Below are 23,389 nucleotides of genomic sequence, written 5' to 3' on the forward strand. Positions count from 1 at the left end.
CATTCAGAGTGGTTTATTATTAGCAGGACACAGACCACAATTAATCTGCATTGACATTATCATAGAAGGAATAATTACCATACAAAAATCAATTCCCTGCATACATGCATTATACAATGAGGTGGAAGATTAAAAAGGGAAAGTTTCCCGCTGCAAAGCTCTAATAGGGGTTCCATTTTGAAAATGGCCTCATTTCCAGCTCTTATTATAGTCATATCCCATATCCATCCAGGCTGGAGACTCGAGTGCTTATTAAAAAGGTCCATTCTGAAACCACAAATGGAGCCCTTAAGGATAACGGGGACAACACAGAGTGTACTAATCCTATCTGGCTCAGAATCTGCTTGTAGACACTAGAAGAAACAATAAGCCAGACACGAGTCCTCCAAGTGTTTTCATCCCCCCCGGCACACCAGAGGAGGTAGAGAAAGAGAAAGAGACAGAGAAAGGGATAATAGCATTACTCACAATCCATTACCACTCCCTGGAGACGCTCTGCATACAGAGTGGTGGAGGGAGGGAGGAGGTGAGGATGAGGAGGGGGTCGGTGGTGTGAGGTAGAGTGAAGGGTTTGGGTCGGGGTTTGCTTGCTGGAGGCCCAGCGGTAAGGCAATATGAAACTTGATTATTCCTTTTCAATAACCTTCTGCTGAGGATCCCGCAGAGACGTCGCAGGTTGCTGATTAGTTCGTCAAAAATAATAGAAGGCTCTTGAATGGCCTTGTTAAGATGTCTAACTTTAAACTACAGACTGCCGCCCAGGTCATTGTTCGCTCTGAAGCACGCCGTAATGATGGATGGATGCAGAGGGATGGTCCTCCCTAGCCTGCAGACATTTTTTGTATCAAGTTTGTTTATTTTTAAGGGCAGACAATATACAAAGAGCTGGAGTAACAATACATGAATATATAGTTTCTTACACATTAATACAGAGTATGTACATTTAGTATTTACACTTAAAGGCATGTTTGTATAGACTCAGTCTTTCACCCTCTAAGCGTCTCATTTGGTTGAATTTAAACTTTTATTTTTTCTATGGAGTTGGCCCCACCTACAGTCTCTGTTTCAGAGCCATCTGTCACCCTCCTCCTGGAGTTTCACTCACTTTAATCCATCTGTTGCCTCAGTGTGTCCCCTCCCCACCATCTTGCCCCCGTACTGAATTTCACTTCAGTACTTTGATTTAGAAGGTCGCTACAGTAGCATGTTGAACATCGCTAATTTGTACAAAAGCCTCTCTCGAGTGTCGAAGGCAGGCCACAGGTCAGACTGTTGTTCTTTGGAAGTATTTTTGTTCATATTTGAGAGGAGAACCAACATAATTAAATGTAAACATACACTTTCACTGCTTATATAGGACATTTTGTTCTTAAAAAATACTCATATGATACACTGGATTTGACAGAAACAATTAACAAGCCTTTGAAGTTTTTTGATTGTACATTTTTGATATCTTATATACATTTTCTGATTGCCGTTAAATTATCTTTCATATCAAAACCTATCCAAAAAACAGTGACTATACTGTACAAGGGACTGTCTACTGTGCCCTAATCTGAAACATTGCTTTCCACTTTTGACTCGTGAGGTGAAGTGCCCTCTCTTGTAATCATCCGTTTCATTTTCTAATTGCGTTTCGACACAAGTGTCGCTTGTAGAGTTGTATAAAATGAAGCCCAGCTCAGCTCAGAGCCAATATCCCCCAACAAGCCATCATCTGATATCCCAGCAGCGTAAAGCCCATATACAGTTACTTCAACAATTATCCATGCATGTCCCTCCATCTGGCAGATCTCACTTGAGATAAACATTCAGCACTTTGGTAAACATTTGACAGGTTTCCAGAGAATGAGGGGCAGTAAACGGGGGTCGGGGTTACGCCGGGGTGAGGCGTAACTAAGGCGGAAAGGGACTGCAGATGCTTCCTCCGTCAGGCATTGAGGCTGGATATGGAGCAACTGTGACATGTTTTTAAATGAAACCAAGAGGAACCTGTTTAAAGAAATGACCTCCTGGATAGAGGAATGAAATTAAAGAAGAAGCTGAGGGTTCAAATCAAAACCTCCCCAGCCTCTGAACTCCGCTCGCTGGTTGGTCCTTGGCCCTTCAGCCCAGGATGTCCAGGTAGACGGGGGGGCTCTTGACCAGCGTCAGCAGGCGGCTGTGGAGGTCCTTGATGACCATCCTCTGCTGGGGCTCTCTCTGCCAGCAGCCCTGCATCAGCAGGTGCACCTCTTTGGGGCAGGTGCGCGGCCTTTCCAGCTCCCGTCCCTGCGTGATGCATTCAATGGCCTGTTGTGGGCGAAATACAAAAGAACGCAATATTAATAAGGAATATTTTGTATTTATCCTCAATTGCTCCAAGACAAACAATAGAGACTGTTATCACTCTGTTAATTGTTTTAGTGTCAGGATGCAATTACCTTCTAAATAACACCTAAGACAAAGTACAGCTAAGGGTGATGGGATATCCAAAGTTTTGCACGTAGTCATTAACTAAACAATTGGATGTAGCCATTTCCCGACATTTTAATGGCAATACACAAGGGTCAGAAGATACCATTTATTTTCAATTGATCCTCTGGATGGAAATAGTTTGAGTAATTGCTGAGACATTACATTACATGTCACTTGTTAGACGCTTTTAAGCAAAGCGACATACTCTATCTATACTGTGGGCAATCCCCACAGGAGCAATTTGGGGTGAAGTGTCTTGCCCAGGGACACAACGACATGCTGACTGCAGTGGGGTTTGAACCTGTGCTGCCCTGATCCGAACACCGACGCACTAGTCCACTGCGCCACACGCCTCCCTAAGCCAACTTCCTGATAATCACCACAGTTATTGGTTCTCTGGGAATTATGAATCTGCACAACATGTTGTTCTAATCCATGTAGTTGATGCTGATATATTTCATATGAACAAGTTAAAACTTTGACTTGCTAGGGGTGACATTTTTAAATTCTCAGTCTGCTAAAATGTATTCAGTGAAAGCTCCAACAAGGATAAAACATTTTGTTTTTCAACTAACGGAAACTTTTTTGCCCAACTACCTTCGAATCTACAGTCCTACAGACGTGTCCATTAGTGGAGACCTCGGGGACAAATGACAGCAGCCAAAATATGAATAACCTCCAGCACAAACACTAATGGCTCTGATGACTGATTGAGTTCACACGCTCTCGCTGCTCAGTGAATAAATCACTGCTAAGCCTAGAGAGAGGTTTTCACTGCGCTCTCCATTTGAAGGGTTACGGACTCAATTTCTCTCCATTAGTTAACCTTGGCCTGATACAATGAGCAGAAGAGGCCTGTCAGTCGGCCTCGCCGCTCAACACAAAGACTCACATCGTCAGCCCCAAATGGTCGCTGTCGCCACGCGTGCACTGATAGTATTTTGGGATGATTTATCTCTGCCACGGCGTGTTTAGGCAACATGATGATTTTACCTGTCCTTCATTGGCCGAGACAGATTAGGTTAACAAGGTTAAAGCTCATTGGCACTGGGCAAAAATGAGAGCCAATGAGATTAGCATTGAGTGCTAGGGAAAGTGATCTACCCTTCTCTGGAAAGGAGAGAGGGTTTGGGCCTGTAATAGCACCGCTGTGGTCACAATGGAGTCCCACTTCTTGGTGCTCGAGCTGCAAAGGCTAGACTGAAATGCCCTTAATTACTATGAATGTATTGATTACTTTAGGACTGTAGAGCGGTGAAAAACTTCAATAGCATATGCTCTGAAGTATCCACCACTGCAGTGAAAATGCTTTGTTCTGCATGTTCTCAATGCACCAAAAAACAGCCATTTACAAAATGTTTGCACAAATATGGGCTGAAAAAATAAAAAGTTCTGGTTCATTTGACGTGAAGTAGATCTCAAGAGGCTATAGTAAACATTTTAATACCAACAACCTATTTCAGTGAGACAATCCACGTTTATATACATAGTTTGAGCGTTTAGGCCCGGGCCTCATCACTCCACACATTTGGGATAAGAATAGCTTAGCTCACTAACTTTAAAGGTCCGACTATCAACGCCTCTAATGCTCACTAATTAACAAGTTGTATTTGTTTATTTGGATACGATTTAAGTAAACAAACTCAGTTTTACGGAGAAACACGTAGACTATTTCAAGCATCAGCTTCAAGCAGGTGCCAGTAAGCTAGTTTTCAGTTGCTATGCTAGCTTGTTTGCTACTGTGAAGGTTAACAAGATTTGTACAGCGAAAGTAAAAAAGTAAATATCATGTCTCCCACAAACAATGTAGGTAAATCTATATTACATTTTTTTGGAAGTGACAGTAAGAAACAATGACACAAGATATATTTAAATTGTCCAGTCTACCAAGGTCCAAAATCAATACAAGAAAAATATTTATCCAATATTTACTTACTAGTTTCACTTTCATTGTTGAGGTCTGGACATCAAATCAATTTGTATTATTTGACTGGAAATCTGAGTGTCTAGTTAAAACTCAACAGTGAAATATTAAACTGTGTTGACAACAGCCGAGAGAAAACACTTCGTCAAGCAGCAACTTTCTCAGGGTAGAGCCACAATCCTTTCCTTCAGCCACAAAAATAACACAATTAGTTTAATGACGTCTATTGTTTGTCTCCTGGTTTTAAAGTGCCATTTGAGTGCTGTTTTATCTTTGGAACAAAGTCTCTCAACAATATGTCGAGTCTTAACAAAGTATGTCTACATAAGGACGGTCATTGACTGAAAAACGCACATGCTGAATTTGATGGATATGGACGAAACCAAGTTACAGGAAAAATAACGTTTAAAAGGATGTAAAGAAATGTTGGATATCTGAAGACTTTGAAAAATAAAACGTAAGGTAAGTAAGGTAATATATTTCTTTATTTGGTGAGCTGTCCCTTTGTTTGGTGTGTCCTTCATTGATAGATATAAACAAAACATACTTAAATGTGTCCTGGCATCAGGAAAGACTGAATGATTTGGCAGTAGCAAGTTACGTCTTTGTTTTATGGACTATCAGAGATGACGATGAACTTTCCGTCCCACCCACCTCACTGTTGGACAGCTGGTACCAGGGCTGTTTCCCGTAGGTGAAGATCTCCCACAGGACCACGCCGAAGCTCCAGATGTCGCTCTCCGTGGTGAACTTCCTGTACATGATGCTCTCCGGCGGCATCCAGCGGATCGGGAGCATCGTACGTCCGCCCACCTGAGGAGGACAGTGAGGGAATGTAAGTAATGTTTCATCCTCATGCATAACGGAAGTGTCAAGGTGGATATTAAACTACTTTGCTTTCTTGAGGGAACTTAGCAGATATACCACATTTTGGTAGCACATACATTCAATCTTGAAGAGAATATGATTCCTCTTCAGCCTTGAACTATCTATAATTCAGCTTGAATGTGAGGCAGGCAATCTGAACAATAAGAGTTTAAACATCCTAATACGCTTCAATACTTTGCATTTAACTTCAGAGAGAATGAACCCAAAGACACCAATATAACAACAATTTGCAAGGCCATACATAAGGGCTGAGTGGGAAATTAAGTCCTGTTATTACACTCTGGCTGAACTGACACTTTGAGGAACTTGTTAAAGTCTTGTGTTTTTATTTTCCAACACTCACCCGGTAGTAATCCGTGCTGTAGATGTCCCGGGACATGCCGAAGTCTCCAATTTTGACCACCACGCCCTCCCCCACCAGGCAGTTGCGGGTGGCCAGGTCGCGGTGGACGAAGTGCAGCGAGGCCAGGTAGACCATGCCCGAGGCGATCTGAGCGGCGATGTGCAGCATCTGAGGAAGAGTCAGCTGACCCAGAGGGGGCATCTTCGTCTCCTCCAGGATACGAGCGTCAGGGCCGTGAGCTCTGCAGGGGACACACCACGGACATGTGAGGGTTGGAGTTGGCATCTTTAAGATTATTTCAAAGTATATTTTGGGCTTTATCAAACATGAAACATGAAAGGGACATACTGTAAGAACATAAATTAAACCCAGGCAGTGGTAGGATAAGTATTTAGACTTCTGTCAAGCGACTTTGTTACCCACTTTGAAAAAAAGGTTGATGATATTCGCTCTTCTTTTTCTGACTCACCTTTACTCACCGCTGGGTCACCAGACCCCCCTTCCACCAACACACTAACCTCCTTTTCCCCTCTCTCTCCAAGTGAGGTTCTACCCTCATTACCTCTGCCCGCCCTACCACCTGTCCTCTGGACCCTATCCCTTCAAACCTCCTTCAGACTATCGCTCCTGATATTCTACCGTTTCTCTCCCATTTCATCAACACTTCTCTAACTTCTGGTCACTTTCCAAACAGTCTCAAGGAGGCAAGAGTAAGCCCTCTCCTAAAGAAACCCACTCTCAACCCGTCTGATGTTATAAACTACAGGCCTGTCTCTCTCCTCCCGTTCCTGTCTAAATCACTTGAACGCGCTGTCTTTAAACAACTCTCCTGTTATCTCAATCAGAACAACCTTCTGGATCCGCACCAGTCTGGTTTCAAGGCAGGTCACTCCACAGAAACTGCTCTCATTGCTGTCACGGAGGAACTGCACACTGCCAAAACTGCATCCCTCTCCTCTGTCATCATCCTGTTGGACCTGTCTGCTGCATTCGACACGGTGAACCATCAGATCCTCCTTCGCACTCTCCAAAAACATGGAGTTTCAGGCTCTGCACTTTCCCTCCTCACCTCATACCTGAAAGACCGTACCTACAGGGTGACTTGGAGAGGGTCTGAGTCCGACCCTTGTCAATTAACTATAGGGGTCCCTCAGGGCTCTGTTCTTGGTCCCCTCCTCTTCTCCCTGTACACAAACTCGCTCGGATCAGTCATTAGCCCGCATGGTTTTTCATACCACTGCTACGCTGATGACACCCAATTAATTCTGTCCTTTCCCCGCTCAGAGACCCAGGTCGTCGCACGCATCTCTGCTTGTCTAGCAGACATCTCTCAGTGGATGTCTGCTCATCACCTCAAGCTCAACCTTGACAAGACTGAGCTGCTTTTCCTTCCGGGAAAAGATTGTCCCACTCTTGACCTAACAATCAACATCGGCACCTCAGTTGTTTCCCCGACTCAGACTGCAAGGAATCTGGGTGTGATCCTAGATAACAACCTGTCCTTCACTGCAAACATCGCTGCTACAACCCGTTGCTGCAGATACACGCTTTACAACATCAGGAGGATGCGTCCCCAGCTGACACAGAAAGCGACGCAGGTTCTGGTCCAGGCTCTCGTCATCTCAGGCCTAGACTACTGCAACTCCCTCCTGGCTGGTCTACCTGCATGTGCCATCCGACCTCTGCAGCTCATCCAGAATGCAGCGGCTCGTCTGGTCTTCAACCTTCCTAAATATTCCCACACCACTCCGCTCCTCCGCTCCCTTCACTGGCTTCCGGTAACTGCTAGAATCCACTTCAAGACACTGGTACTTGCTTACCATGCTGCGAATGGATCTGGCCCTTCCTACATCCAGGACATGGTTAAACCGTACACCCCAGCACGTGCACTACGCTCTGCATCAGCCAAACGACTCGCTGCGCCCTCGCTGCGAGGGGGACCCAAGTTCCCATCGGCGAAAACACGTGGGTTTGCTGTCCTGGCTCCAAGATGGTGGAATGAGCTCCCCATTGACATCAGGACGGCAGATAGCTTGCACATCTTCCGGCGCAAACTGAAAACTCATCTCTTTCGACTCCACTTCGAGCGTTAGAATTATTAACAAAGCACTATAAAGGACTGGCTTATCTAAAGCCAGTTGAGTAGCACTTGAAATGTTTGGCTCTATGAAACCTGATGTACTTATATGATTCTGTTTTCTTCAAGGTTGTGTCTTCCTGGTCGAATGTACTTATTGTAAGTCGCTTTGGACAAAAGCGTTAGCTAAATGCAATGTAATGTAATGTAATGTAGATCAATAACCTAAGACAAATGTCCTTCAAGTATCAAAGTAAATGTATTTGTTGAGAAGAATGGCTGCTGTGAGTGATATAATGTTATATTACATTATGCATAAGAAGCGTTTTACTGCTCTGTAAAAAGCTGGTCGAGGTTTGAAATCTTTTTTCTTATTCTCCTTCACTTTCTTTAAAAACTTTACTTTTGGTAAAATCTCTATATAATCGGACCTCTTCTGATATTGTTATTTCAATTAAACCATTAGAGAAGTTTAGAAGGGAAAAGTCGCTTTGGAGTAACAAACCACAAATAGAAACAAAGTACTAAAGGCCGAAAACTGGTTTAATCTAGCATAGACGTACTGCAGCATGAAATGGAAATATACGGAGGTCATTTAATCAAGTTAATTACCTCTAAGTACCTCAAAATTGTACCAAAGCACAGTACAAGAATGAAATTGCTTGCACCAGTGGACCAGAGTGTAGTAGTTTTAATTGTTTCCACTATACTGCTATACGTTTATCAAGCACCGTTTGCATTAGGTTATTCAATTATTTCAAGGTTAGTTTCATTGGTTCAAGACTTAGTCATCACTGCAATGATCTATATGTCTATAGGCAGTATAACCTTATATTTATATTCACTAATTGAGTGATTCTGAGGACTCAGTTTGTATCAATTGTAATATATAACGAGCCATTGCTTTTAGAAATACTTTAAAGGTAAGATGAGTTTAGACTCATGTTTATGGTTTTTTAAAGATGTTCTTCTTATTACTGCTGCTAGATGACAACATATTTTCCTTATTGGATTTCTTTTCTGCACTGCAGCTGAAACCATGACTTTTGTCCAGTGTAAAGTGGACTGTATGAACACATATTTCCATTTGTAAGGAGCAGAGCATGCTGGCCTCTGCTATTCTTCTCTGTTTCTATTGGCTGTCCAGATTAATCAAATGCTGGGATTGGGCTCCCAGTGTGTTTTCAGCTGTGGCATCAACCTTGAGTGATCTGAAGGACAATGACCTCAGCATGCAATCTGCAGATTGAACATTTCTGACATATATGAGCTCTTGAGAGCATGACAGACCTGGTCGGCATGACCCGGCCATAATAAAGCCATTTAATAGAAACCATAAGGCTTGCAATACGCCTTCAATTGATTTGCAATAATGCAATTCGGAGATGCAGAGCCAATTGACTCTCGCTCGTTCTTCTGTTGATCATAAACACCCACTCTCACGTCAAACTCAGCCTAAATGAGCAAATCACTGATGATGTGTCTCCATCCATCCTAATATTTCTCCTCTCCACTTTGTCCCCTCCTTACAAAGGAAGTTGTCTATACAATCACTATTAGTTTAAAAGGCAGGTGGCAGGGTGGGAAGGCAGCTGCATTGTGGGGGCCCTTGGACATTTCACCCTTTCTGTCTTCTGGAAATGCGATTTCCATCCATTGGTGAACATATATCTCAGGCAGAATCTGTGTGCATGCATGTGTGTTTGTACTCCCAATCTGTCCCCTGTGGAGGACACCTGGCAGACTGCATCCACTGCGTCTGCTCTAACAGTTTAGTCCCATGCTTTCCCAGGTGCCAAGTGAGCTCTGATAAGTCAACACTGTCTCGGTCCTCAGGGACTCCTTCAGCTCCCTCCAGAGGTTTATAACAGATTTAAATAACACATTTGAATCTCTTCTGTCACTGTGTATTGTGCTATTATAAACCGCTACTTTATAAATCACATCTGGTCTATTTCCACTTAAGGGCTGAATCTGAATATTTAAAGCATTTATTAGAATTCAAATAAAATCCTGTAATGCACTCTTCTTAGTATTATCATGCCAGAACATCTTATAAATAACAGATTTGCCCCTTGACATGTTGTGAATCGAAACGACAAACAAGAGATGTGCCAGCTATCCAACAAAAAACTCCCACACTGATTTAACAAAGCAAATTGGTTTTCTCTACAATTCACTGCTGGCTTTATTTTCAGTTAATTAATTTCAGGCAAACTTTAAAAGGAGGAAAAAGGATGTGAAATGATGGAGTTAAAGCAAATAGCTCATATTAAGGGATGTCTGAGTCACTTTAGCAAAAGATTATTGTCAATGTAAGAGGTATCAAACTTACAGAAGGTTTAAAAAACAGACTCTAAAGGTCCCCAGACAGAACCAAACTCTTTGTAAATAGTTATTTAGAGACCACTAAAGCAATACAGCAGCATCATAATATCAGTCTATACAGTACAAAGTTATGCCGTTGTCCTTATTCATACACGCAGACACACACAATTCACAGATGCTCTCTGTGACCACTGGAAGCACACAACCTTTCAAAATCACTGAAACTGCAGCTAACAGTGTCTACAAAGACCTGGACACTTTAAATGGTGTGTCAGAGGAAAACTGCCAACAGACTCTGACTCTAACAGTTAATGATTAAGTGCTTTTCTCCAAGTCCCTTAGAATCCGGTGTAAAGATGTGAGTGAATCTACCTTTTTACCAGATATTTTAACAAGTCAGTGTATGGCTGATTCTTACATTTATCTTCATTATCAACAATTAACGTTCATTTAAGGACATGAATTCTATGTTCTCCTTTTTGCTGTTTTATTTAGTTTAAAAAAAATTATATTTTGTCTTAATGCCTTTTTTAATCCACTCTGATTTGGCTTGTTGAACTGTGCTTTACAAATAATCTTTCCTTACCTAATGTTATGATCATTCTCTCAATTAATTAATAAATAATAATAATAGCTTGGATTTATATAGCGCCTTTCATGAGACCCAAGGTCGCTTAGCAAAGAAGAACAGGGCAAAAACAAAAGGCAGTCAGACAACCAGTCAGACAGACAAAACAACAAATAGATTAGGGGCCAATGGTCAATGAATTATTATATCCTGAAGCCCAAGTACAAATATTTCATCAGAGAGATGCAGTTTAGTTTCATAGAAGATTCTAAAAAATATTAAATATTCAAATTATAATTTTTGCTATTCATAGAAATTAATAAAACGTTCTGGATTCATTTTGTGGCAATCAGTTAATTGTTTCAACTCTTTTATGAATAGATAAATAAATACTTTCCCATTTAGCTGCTGGATAAACTTTAGCATGTATTTCAGTTTTTGAACGCTCTTCCTGAGCATCTTGAGCAGGTCTGCCACGTACCTCAGAAACCGGTTGAGGTCTCCGTGCCTCATGTATTCAAACACCATGGCCAGAGGCTCTCCGTCTGTGCACACGCCGTAGAATCGCACGATGTGCTGGTGTTGGAGCACCGTCAGCAGCTCCGCCTCCCTCTGGAAGTCCTGCCGGGTCGACTCGTTGGCGTCCTTTAGAGTCTGTAACCACACAACATGAAGATGTTGGTTACTTAGCATAACATAAAAGTAAAACCTTCTAAATGAACTACGTTAAAAGCAATCGACTGTGTAAGAAAAGTAAATTGTGTGATAGAAACATAGAAGTAAAGTTGCTGTTATAGAGAGAAATCAAGTGTTCCTCCATTGGACCCTGAATCCCTTACTGCACCCCTGCTTATGAGTGATGATGTGTTGCAATAAAAGCAAAGTCTGATTAATGGGAAGATAAATGTTTGCAGAGTCAGATTCATCGTCGGGTTTTTATTCGCTGCGGTTTACACTAACCTGTTGTAACATGAGCTGTGTATTAAACCAGCTGACTGTCCTCTACAAAGACATCTCACTTTCAGTGTATGGAGGATTTAAGTTTAAGTGCAGTGTATTTACTCTTGATGATGTGTTATCAAATAGCACGTATTTAATTATCAGCATTATTCCCTTCATTAGATGGTGAAGAGTTGAGAGCAGACAGGAAGAGGGAGTTGGGGATAAAATGTAAAAAATGTTCCATGCTGGACTCCCCAAAATGACTTGTTGAGTGTTGCAGTTTATACAGATAAAACAGTAACTGGTTGGAAAAGAAGGAGGTATCACTTTTTTCTTTTGGTGTATGAATGGAGGGGATAAAGCTACATTAATAGTGTAAGTGATGTCGACATAATGAAAATGACGTTGCGAATGTACTCACCTTGATAGCCACCAGCATCTTGTCGCTGTCGGGGCTGAGGTGGGCACATTCTGCCAGGTAAACTTTCCCAAACGCTCCCTCACCCAGCTCCCACTTCAACACAATGTCCTGCCGTTTGATATTCTGGACACCTGATCATGAAATACAAATAAATGTTAGAACATCTGTGTGAAATGGTGTTTGTGTGGACCAAAAGTGTATTATACATGCATGAGATTTCACAACTTTAGTGCTATAGTTTACTTCCCTTATACAATCCATTTTGAGAAACCTAATAAAAAACTAACCAAAACCTGAAAGAAACAGACAATGTTTAAAACACTGCAAATGAAAAAGTGTAATAATAATAACAACAATCAAGACACTGAGATGTAATAATATTTGGGGGAATGAGCATAATTGCAGATTTTAGTTCAGTAATAACACTCACACATGTCTTTCTCCTTGATGATGCCGCAGAAGTACTGTGGGTTTTCTACAAAGCTGGATAAACCAGAGTCTTCATCTGAGGAAGGCGGGCTGGTTCCAAAGTTCATAAAACGAAGCGACACGGCCAGATCATCCTCAGTGCCCAGAGCTGATGAGCCTAATGAAATGGGGAGGGATGCAAACAAGCCAAACTGAGTGATACGTAACATCTAATGAGACTCCAACCACTTGTGATTGCATTGGCCATCAAAAGAAGATTCAGAGCTCATTTTCCCCCCCTTAGAGGAATCGAGGCTCTTCGCTACCAACTACTGTAGTCTGTACGTTTGCTGATGCCATGGTGACAGATTATGACGAGCTCTAATAATCACCATCATCAACCATGCGGCAATCAGGACACATTGAAGTGAAAAAAGGGGAAGGAAGCCTGAATGGTTAGCAACCCCCCGACTACAGTGCGTATTAAAAGCCAAACAAGTGGGACCCAAATTGTAAAACCCACTCAGCAAGGCAAACCACAGAACCCCTAGAGTCCAACACGGTAGAAAATGGAACAACAAAGAGAGAGCACAGAAGCGATGGAGGGAAGGAAAGAGGGAGCAGGGTCCACTTAGGCAATCAGGCCCACTTAGGCACTTTGAGAGTGAGAGGGGTAGATGTGTGTGTGTGTGTGTGTGTGTGTGTGTGTGTGAGTGTGTGTGTGTGTGTGTGTGTTGGGTCAGAGTGGAGCTTTATCACGCTTAGCTGTTCCTCCATACATCCATCCATCCATCCATCCATCCATCCATCCATCCATCCATCCATCCATCCATCCATCCATCCATCCATCCATCATCCATCCATCCATCCATCCATCAATCCATCCATCCATCCATCCATCCATCCATCCATCAATCCATCCATCTTCTTTAACGGCCATCACCACGTGCCGGTGGCTGAGGGAGGTTTCTGCTGCCGCTCTCATGCAGTAATTAAGGCACTTTAGCCCGGCCACACAGCGGCACACAGCTCAGTGGAAGTCCTATATTAGTCTGACTCTCCTGCACATTACGTTCTGAGCGCCTGACAGAACCATCTGTGATTTGAAACAATCATTTGGCAGAACGTTTCACTATGGCTCATTGCAGTTTGCATTGTATGCCTTCAGATTGTGGTTCTGGGCTGACACAATGTTGCGGGTAAAGGGTATCATTTTAACTCCAAACATGTCGTTTGAAAGTTATCTTGAAGTAAACTTTTAGTGATTCCTGATTCTTGCCGAAGATGTTCCTGTTGTTTCCTGTTCTCTTTTGCTTCCAGTATTTCTGCTAAGCTAAGCTAATACACTTCTGTATCTAGCTCTTTGTTAGCACTAAGGTCAAATCATCCGATAAAGAAAGGATGATTTTTATCCTCATATTCAGCTATATTATACATGCAGTAAATGAGTTTCAGTGATTGTGATTTTTACTTACGGTGGATCCCAAACTTGGAATGCTGACCGCACTTGTTAATAACCAAAACCATGATGAGAAGGAAAATGCAGGCAAACACAGCGAGACCGACAGCCACAGACACCTGTTCAAACAAAGACAAATTCATTTCTCACACTTACTAAAATCACAGAGAGTCATTACATTTGTTTTTGGGACAAATGACGCACAGACGTACCACAAACACTCGACTCTCCGAGTTCTCTGTGACGTCCATGTCTGATTTCTTTGTCGGTACTGAAGGGCAGTAATATAGATTTGTTAAAATAAATGACAATGTGTATGCAGTGTTTTTAGGAGAATGAAAAAAATACTCACTTGGTTCAGGGACTAGCATGAGGGAACAAGAACACAAAACACTTAAATGAGTACACAAACTTTGGTCATAGGGATTGTTTTGAGGTTTTGAAGGTTGGGTAAACTCAGTATTATTTTACATTTTTACATACACACGAGTGGGCAATATGTCTATTTGCAGATATCTAAGAGCTTAGCATTACTTATTTTTTTCAATAACTTAATATCTAGTATACTGTTATCTTCAAAAGCAGAATTGTTCAGGAGCGACGTAAGTGGTTTCTGATTTTTCCCTCATTCATTGCTTTCTAATAAGTATATTGTGGACATTTTTATAAGTGTTGCAGAATAATGAAGCTATTGTTTCAAAAACGGACCAAGTGGCAGGGTTACAAAATCATGTTCAGCTATATTCCTCTTCAAGCTGCCCTAATGGCCTCCTTGGCTCATTATGGGATTCTGCTCGGGAAAAAAAACATCCTGCTGCTCCTAAACTGTTTCAGGAACTCACCTGGAATTATCCCCTCAGGATCAAACACGTCAAAGGGGTTATCCATGAACAGCCCCTCAGCTGTGGCCTCATCCCTCCCCAGATTGTTCTGCACGATCAGAGTGTAGTGGCCATTGTTGATGTGGGTGGGCTTGTTGAGGAAGAGACACCCGTGTTTCACTGATCCGTCACCCAGATCGGGGATGAGCTGGGTGTATGTGTATATGCTCTTTCTGAGATCTCTGCCATTGTAGCGCCAAGTGATGTTCGGTTCAGGATTTCCATCCACAGCGAAAGGGAAACACCAGTGGTGCTGCGGCTCAGCCTCTTTCAGGAAGATGATTTTGGCTGAAACTGTTGAGATATAACATTTGGGAGTTTAGTAATGGTAGAGATGTAGGAGATTTGGGAAAGTGAAAGTGTTAACTGATGAAATACTCCTGACTGTGTACTTCTAAACTGGAAGTCAATTATGAAAGTGAAGATTATAATTATTTCATAAATGTGCTCATTATCAGTTAATTGAGAAATTATATCACTCTCATGTCTGTGTGTAAATATGAAGTTACTGTATCTTAGCTTAGCATAAACACTATAAACGGCCTGACCCTGACAGAAGGGTAATAGAAAAACCCCAAAAATGAATCTGCAACTATTTAAAGGGCCCATGTCATACTTTTCCGGTTATTACCCGTCCCCTTGTGCGGTATGAAGGTTGTTATGCATGTAAACGGTCTGCAGAGTCAACAACCCTCAAAGTACACCCTGTAGCGAGTAAAACTCTAACACAGAAAAGACCTGTCTATGCTGCCCCAAAACGCCTTGTTGGAGATTTCTCTTTTTCCATTGTTTACTTATTGGGTTCTGTGACGTGTGAACACCCAAATCAACAACAAATGACCGGATTGGCCCAAATGGACCAATCCGCGGAGCACCTCACACACCAGGATCCCTTGGCTAACTAACAGGGAGTCCCCATTGACGTGCATAGAGCTCCCTGAACGCTGGTAATAGATGAGTTGGGATCGCAGAGAAATGCTCTCTGCAGACCCATGCTCACAGCGTTATAAACCTTTTTCTTACTCAATATCAAGCCACACTTATTGTTTTTACTTCGGCTGTGAGTGTTTGTGTGTGCTCAGGATGAGTTTCGCTTGTTCTCGTTGTATCGCCGACCCGGAAACCTGTCCGCTCCTCGCAGCAACGAGCCTCGCAACGTCCCGACCAATCAGAGCACACTGGGCTCACAGGGAGGGGGGGCAGGAGCTCCAACAAGCCGTTTAGGACAGAGTGAATACCTGGTGAATACACATACTATACAGAGATGCTGTATGAGAAACCAATGTGAGTTTGGAAAATTGCACAATTTAAATATATTCTAGAAGACCTCAACAATGGAAATATGATCAGTAGAAATGGCCATGACATGGGACCTTTAAATGATTTATTGAGTTTTCAATTACATTCTCTTAAATGAGATGATTTTCTGCTTTGCTCTCACAGAAAGGTATGACAAAAAAATTAATTTGAAGATGTCACCTTGAGCTCTAGGAAACCTCACTATTTATTTGAGATTAACCACATGATTAATCATTTTACAATAATCTACACAAATACTAAAAAATAACTATTACTGTCAAATAAATAGTAGTGAGTAGTGGTAGTTAGGTAAAAAGCACAACATTTTGTAAAGTAGATATGAAATGGCAAAACTCAAGAGTTGACGTTCCATACCTAAAGACTGTAATTAAGGACAGCACTTGTGAACTTAATGTACTTTGTCACTTTAAATGACTGGTTATTGCTGGTAAATGACTCAAATCATTATAGAGATGCTCATTTAAATGTACAAGCCTGAGATGTAATGCTTAATGTGCACCATTATCATGTGTAACATAAAGTCAGAGGTTGGTGAAGTGCCCTATAGGTTCCTCTCTGAGTTTCCATGAATCAATGTTCTCCATCTGTACTGCAAACCTGTGCTGACCTGCTATTAATAATGGATCCCGGTCGTTGTTGCACCCCCGACCACAAAAGCTACCTGGAAGCTCTGCTGGACGTGAAGTTACAGGAAATGGCCTCTTTTAGATCGAACATGACTCTGAAGTGCAGGGACCCCTCATACACACTGACAATGTGCTGCTCTTAACCCATGACCCTGCCTCACAAAGTGCTGTGCTAAGGGGATACTGAGGCATTTGTCTTTTTTGTTCCAGACCTCGCTGAATTCTGCGGCTAAGTGAAAATTAGCACAGTTAATCATTTTTAAATAATCATCCATTTGCGACCCCTACTAAACTTACACAAGGTATTTCACTGCAGGGGTTAAAAGTATGGCTAAAATGATGTTTATTGTTGTCACTGAAGAATTAGACAACAACAACATCTATTTTATAATACACAAATGATTCCTAGCATCCCTCCAGGCACATTCATTGTTAACTGGAACCTTTGCATTCAAAATATTAACTTTGTCATTGTGTATGTTAATAAAAACGTGCACTCTGAATCCACCTTTTAACGTCAGTCAAAAAGAAAAATATTACATTGCAAAAAACATGTTTTAGAAAAGCTCTTCTATGAAAGGCAAGCCACACGGGCACCATGAATCAATGGCACAGAGAGCCACTCAGCAGTAAACACCCACTGTTCTGGGAGGTAATTAAGAGTAATTAAAGGGCTAGCGGTTAACGAGTGTCCGTCCACCAGGGGGGCTGATGTTGATAGATTAGCAGCACTAACGCATTTACAGACTGCCAATCACTGCGGATGAAGCGGTTTTCCGGTGTAGGAGGGAAAAGTCCATTAGCACAGGCTCAAATCAGATCTTAGCACGGGTTATCAGCCCATTTTCCTGACGTTCATTATCTGTCCCTTGATGCTCGTGCATTTGGCTGCAGTTGAATAGGCGCCCCTGCTCTTTTTGGCTGTGTTTTCTAATGAGTGTCACTGTGTTGGTGATATATGATATTGTTTAGGGCATATTGTTTCAGTAATGTATCGCTAATGCATCTGAGTCTGTTTTGTGAGGGGCCGCTGGGTGCTGTCATTCCTCGGTGTTCCTCAACTTCCAGATGCACTAATGCATCTGAAGAAAACAACAGTAAACCTCCTGGGTCAAGCTGCAACTGTAATTTAGAAGTACGAGGTGAAAGAGTTCTTTAAGAGCAAGGAGAGGTAGGTTCACTCTCTTTTGTCCTTCCATTGTATCCCCTGCATGAAATGACTAGCCATACCTGCAGCACTTCACTCATATTATTTTAACACTTCTCACCAGTCGCCAGAGTGAGTGGCAGATGACAAAGAGCTCCATTAGAAGCATGGTGGGTGCATACTCGTATTTGTAGAGAGTGCATTTAGAAGAAATCAGTGCAGTGCTTTTTTCTTTTCTCTGGCTGTCCACCCTGCTTGCACTAGAAAAAATAGCCCCAGTGTGCTCTCGCCCTAACCTCCATTAAGCCCGACGACTTGTATAGAGCCTGTGAGCTCTAAAAAGTGTGGTTTTATTTTGCAGGCACTTACACTCAATGTCCAATTGCACCATCTCCTCCCCGGGCCCAGCTCGGTTCTCGGCCTCACAAGTTAGGTTGTGCAGGTTGTCATCGGAAGAAACGTTGGTGAGGAAAAGGACCAGCTCCAACGTGGAACCCCAGATTCTCTCCTGTTAGCCGGCGATGACACAGAGAAAAGAGCAGAGGAGGTTAATGCAGCCCGGTCACAACTACATATGGATCACTCAGAGGTATCAGGTCAGAGGGATGAAATGGGATACCATTTTCTACATTTACTGAAGATCAATAGAATACAGAACCCATCTGAACCTTATTTACACAGGTTTAAGCTACAGTTTATCTAAATATCTGACAGCACAAGGAGACAAGCAGGAAAACATTTGAAATGTGAAAGTAATCAAATAAGTAAAACTTTTAAAAAATCTAAACAAATGTCAGCTTAGACAAATACAGCCACAAGCAGACAGGCAGAGTTAAAAGCAAGCGAGAGAAAGTGGATTTTAGAGTTAAACCTTGCAAGCATAAAAAATATCAAATAGACGAGGGGAAGGAACACGATATATTTTGGGGAAAACATTTGCAAAACATGAAATCTTAAATCTAGGGACAAACAAGGGGTCTCAGGTGTCGAACAGTATGATTCAGAGACAGGAGCTCAAATTATCTACAGTATAGGGGCCAATTTGTGCTTATATGACATTATATGTCATTTTTTTACTAAAGCAGAGCCCAAAGGCAAACAAAAACGTGCATGAAAGCGCTTTATAACACCTTCTATCCTGATTTGTATCAATAAAATCTCCTAAGAAAACTTAAAACTGGAGAAAAACAGAACAAACCTTGAGAAGAGAGACAGAAGAGCCATCCTATTTTCAGTCCTTGTCAATATATTTATGATATAAACATATATTGAAAGGAGTTTACTACCTGCGTGAAGAAGTGAGAGTTGAGCTCTTGAGTTCGCCATCTCACGTTGGGAGTGGGACTTCCTGTCACTTGACACGCGAACGTCAGGTTGCCTCCATCTTTAGTCTTTGAGTCTTTGAAGCCGACAATAGTCACATCGGGCAGACCTGAGAGCAGCAGAGGAGACGTGTGAGATGTGATGGTACAACGCAGTGTGGTGAGCCATGGTTTTTTTTTGCAGCTGTTCAGAGAAACTCTCCCATATGTTTCCTGGCAACAAGATGTTCCCGCTCTTAGCGATCAAAACAACAATGCTGAATTTCTTCTCTGCATTTCACTTCACCCCTGCTTGTTAAAGGAATTCATTTGCAGAATAATAACAACAAACGGTTCTTTATTATTCCTTTTCTAGTTGCGTCATTTGAAAAATATTGATTGCACCACATAAGAGAGAGACTTATGAAGAAGATAAAAAAATGTTGTGATGTTTAAAACTAAAATATTTAAGGATCCCTTAAGATATACATAGATTGGAAGAAATTGCTTTAGTCTCCCAAAAAATCCAACTTTAATTGTATTACAATCCTTAACATTACAACTCTTACTTCTCCTTCATTGAGAAATCCAGAATATACGAATATGCAAACTTTACTGTGAGATCTATGCTTGCTTTACACATGTTATTGTAAACATGTGTGTTGTTCAGTTATGAAGGTCAGATAGTACTCACTGCAGTTATCTATCACCAAAGAGTTAAGGGGTACTTCTTGATGATTGGAGAAACAAGACAACATCTGGTTGTCCATGTCACCGCGTTCATTATGCTGCCAATGCTGGAGCCAGTGGAGGTCACATGAGCAAAATAAGGGGTTGTCCCTCAAAACCCTGAAGAGAAAAAGGAGGAACAATTAGCTCCACTGACTAAAAACTTAAAAATGTTATTCCCTTAGATTTCTGACAAGATCACACAAGGTAGACAAGAGCAGCAACTTTGAATTTTGTATAATCACATAATTGTTGTTTCCCTCCTTTTTGGAACCAATATCAATATTTAAATTGTACCTTAAGATCAAAACAATCGTCTCACACCCCTCTTACTTTAAATAATAACTTTTGACCTAACACTCTACCCCTATTGGCTCAAAAGAACGTGTCAATAATGTGCTAGCTCAATTCATAACTAAAGATACAAAGCAGGACTGAGATTCAAAATTGGCTCAAGACACTTTATATTGATTTTGCATTTACTCCCTTTGGTGTTTTGTTTGGGCTTTTGGATAAGGACAGTACACAGTTGATTAATACAATTATTCTTCTGGCTAAAATACTTATTTTTAAAACTCAATCAAGGAAAAATCTGAATTTAAGGTGTGTGAAAAGTAGATTAAAAACAACATTTATTTTGGAAAGGATGATTGCCACAAAGAATCAAAGGGTGGCTCAACACACCATGACATGAGAAACAATCAGCTCTAGCGAAGAGTGGGATAAAAAGGAACAATACATATAAATATGCTTGCCATGTTATTATTATTTTTTTTCATTTGAATGGTTTATTTGAATAGGGACAGTGCACATTAATGAACACTTTAGACAAATAATGCTTCAAGTGTAAATATGCCGGATTTTAGCTTTGAGCTAATTTCCATCCGTAGACCCTGACATACAACATATAAGAACATGACATTTGTAAACATAGAAAAAAATAAATACATGATATGCAAAAGAGCATGAGCAGCATACAAGCATTTACCACATGGCAGTACACTATAGCAGCAACGACATATTAAGTGCAAGAGGACCCCTGTGTTAAAGTGCATTTAGCGGTGATTACACGTCTGGTTGTTTCTCAACCATTCTTTGAGTTGACCTTTAAAACTATTGAGAGTGGGACAATCCGTATCTCAGTTGGGAGGCTATTCAGAGCTGCCTTTAATGGAAAGGACATGTTGTCCAAAAGTGGTCCGTATGCGGTGGACATCACAGTCTCCTCTGGTTTCTGACCTAGTGCAGGGGGGGGCAGTCCATGTAAACATTTATGGTATGTGCTTTTGATGATATTGGACTGTCAACCTATTTTATTTATTTTTTGCATTAAATGTTGAAATGACCTACTGACTGTATTTTATTTTGTCTGAGATAGGAACGTCTCCTATTTTGTAATTGTTATGTCCATGTTTTGTGTCTGTAGCCTGTACAATAAATACAAAAACAAGATTTAAAAAAAAAAAATGTACACAATTTAAACATTTAATACCTTAATAAAACGTTTATTTTCATAATGTAAGCCATCGATGCACATTAGAAGTAGTTTATGGCAACACAACTGATGGGCACACTGGGCAAACCTAGGTGTAGTCTGCTGCTAGGGAGAATATTATTATGTTTTCCTTCTGATGATGTGCAGCCTAATGAGTGAGATTGTTTTAATCCTTGAAAGCCAACTTCAGGGGCCAGGAACTTTAACTTGTTTTGCTGAACAAGAGAGATTGAGAGAGTATTACTCACAGGTTGAGCAGTGGTAGAAAATGAAACACCCTCCAGGAGATGTGTTCCAGAGAGTTTGATGCCAGGTTCCTATGAAATAAAGAGAAAACACACATTTGTAATGCTGTTTATTTGGCTAAACAATATGTAATACAACAGTAATTCAACCTATGTTGTACCTTGTTCGCTTTGGCTGAATTGTGTGGCTTGATAGTTAGCATTAGAGGGAAAAGACCACCCTCAGAGATTAAGTACCTTGGAATCGCATTTTTAAAATGTCATATTGTGTTTCACATAATACCACAGGAAACATCCTTTCATCAATCAACAAATCTATTCTCAGCCTAAATGAAAGAAAAGTAGAAGTATTGTTTTTATTGTTTGTAATCTAGTCCTGTTTTGCAGTTGAGTCATGCGGTGATGTGATTGCTCACTTTTAGAGCAATGCTTACCTGCTTTGTATTACTCTCTCAGTCGAAAACGTTAATGCATCCAAATGGGTTCTGATCAATTACCTTGACAAGTATTTCACACCAGCCAGAGCCACATGCACAAACACCTCCGGCACACCTCTCTCGGGGTTTGCTTAGTGTTCAGTAAATAAGGTGATTAGTCCAGAGTCACAAACACTTCTCGGAGGAAGGAGGAAGCTCGGCTACAGAATTGCATTTGCACTGTGAGTTTCTAGCCATGTTAGCTGCGGAGCTTGAGAGATGAAAATCTCAGTTGCTCCGTCCACCACTTTGGTTCAGATATAAATATCTCAAGGGCTTTTATGTTTTATTTTTTTATCAACATTGATGGTCCCCAGAGAATGAATCGTCATGGTTTAGCTGATCCTGGGTTTTCTCTGGAGGTTTTTCCTTGTACTGTACGATGTTCAAAAGACCTCATGAAAGACGACACAAGAAGTGAGGATACCCGGCCCGGAGGAAGCCCGGGGTCCCCTTCTGGAGCCAGGCCCAGAAGGAGGACTCGTCGGCGAGCGTCTGGTGGCCGGGCTTGCCACGGAGCCCGGCCGGGCCCAGCCCGAAAAGGCAACGTGGGCAACACCTCCGCTTCTCCGTCCCGCGAGCCCACCACCTACGGGAAATATCGATGGGGTCGGGTGCGCTGCCAGAAGGGTGGCAGTGAAAGCGGAGGGTCTCGACGGACCAGACCCGGGCGACAGAAGCTGGCTTTGGGGACGTGGAACGTCACCTCTCTGGGGGGGAAGGAGCCGGAGCTTGTGCGGGAGGTGGAGCGTTACCAGTTGGATCTGGTTGGGCTCACCTCTACGCACAGCGTCGGCTCTGGAACCTTACTTCTGGATAGGGGTTGGACTCTATTCTTCTCCGGAGTTGCTCAAGGTGTGAGGCGCCGGGCAGGTGTGGGGATACTCACAAGTCCCCGGTTAGGTGCTTCGTTGTTGGAGTTTACCCCAGTGGACGAGAGGGTCGCCTCCCTACGCCTGCGGGTTATGGGGGGGAAAACTCTGACTGTTGTGTGTGCTTATGCACCCAACAGCAGTTCAGAGTATACGGCCTTCTTGGAGACCCTGGAAAGAGTCCTGTATGGGGCTCCTGAAGGGGACTCTTTAATCTTGCTGGGAGACTTCAACGCACATGTGGGCAATGATGGAGACACTTGGAGGGGCGTGATTGGGAGGAACGGCCCCCCTGATCTGAACCGGAGTGGTGGTTTGTTACTGGACTTCTGTGCTAGTCATGGATTGGCCATAACAAACACCATGTTCGAACATAAGGATGCTCATAAGTGTACGTGGTACCAGAGCACCCTAGGCAGAAGGTCCATGATCGATTTCGTTATCGTATCATCGGACCTGAGGCCGTATGTTTTGGACACTCG

At 42.0% G+C, this 23,389-nt stretch overlaps 1 protein-coding gene across 2 annotated transcripts in view; it reads right to left on the reverse strand.

Moving 5' to 3' along the window:
• Positions 1-782: 782 nt before the first annotated feature.
• Positions 783-23,389, reverse strand: part of ntrk1 (neurotrophic tyrosine kinase, receptor, type 1) — a 33,277-nt gene continuing 10,670 nt past the window's right edge. Inside the window, exons 4-18 of one of the 2 annotated variants that reach the window (XM_034211401.1) lie at positions 21,563-21,631; positions 19,785-19,939; positions 19,076-19,221; positions 18,159-18,297; positions 14,658-14,990; positions 14,168-14,179; positions 14,028-14,086; positions 13,832-13,934; positions 12,379-12,534; positions 12,236-12,241; positions 11,949-12,079; positions 11,067-11,239; positions 5,613-5,853; positions 5,036-5,194; positions 783-2,292 (exon numbers count right to left, since the gene is read on the reverse strand). In XM_034211401.1, coding sequence (XP_034067292.1) covers positions 2,107-2,292; positions 5,036-5,194; positions 5,613-5,853; positions 11,067-11,239; positions 11,949-12,079; positions 12,236-12,241; positions 12,379-12,534; positions 13,832-13,934; positions 14,028-14,086; positions 14,168-14,179; positions 14,658-14,990; positions 18,159-18,297; positions 19,076-19,221; positions 19,785-19,939; positions 21,563-21,631 — 2,068 coding nt within the window. In that variant the 3' untranslated portion in view covers positions 783-2,106. The remainder of the gene's footprint in view (positions 2,293-5,035; positions 5,195-5,612; positions 5,854-11,066; positions 11,240-11,948; positions 12,080-12,235; positions 12,242-12,378; positions 12,535-13,831; positions 13,935-14,027; positions 14,087-14,167; positions 14,180-14,657; positions 14,991-18,158; positions 18,298-19,075; positions 19,222-19,784; positions 19,940-21,562; positions 21,632-23,389) is intronic. The other variant, XM_034211402.1, reaches the window with a different exon arrangement.

This window comes from Gymnodraco acuticeps, unplaced genomic scaffold (genome assembly GCF_902827175.1).
Source record: "Gymnodraco acuticeps unplaced genomic scaffold, fGymAcu1.1, whole genome shotgun sequence".
NCBI lineage: Eukaryota > Metazoa > Chordata > Actinopteri > Perciformes > Bathydraconidae > Gymnodraco > Gymnodraco acuticeps.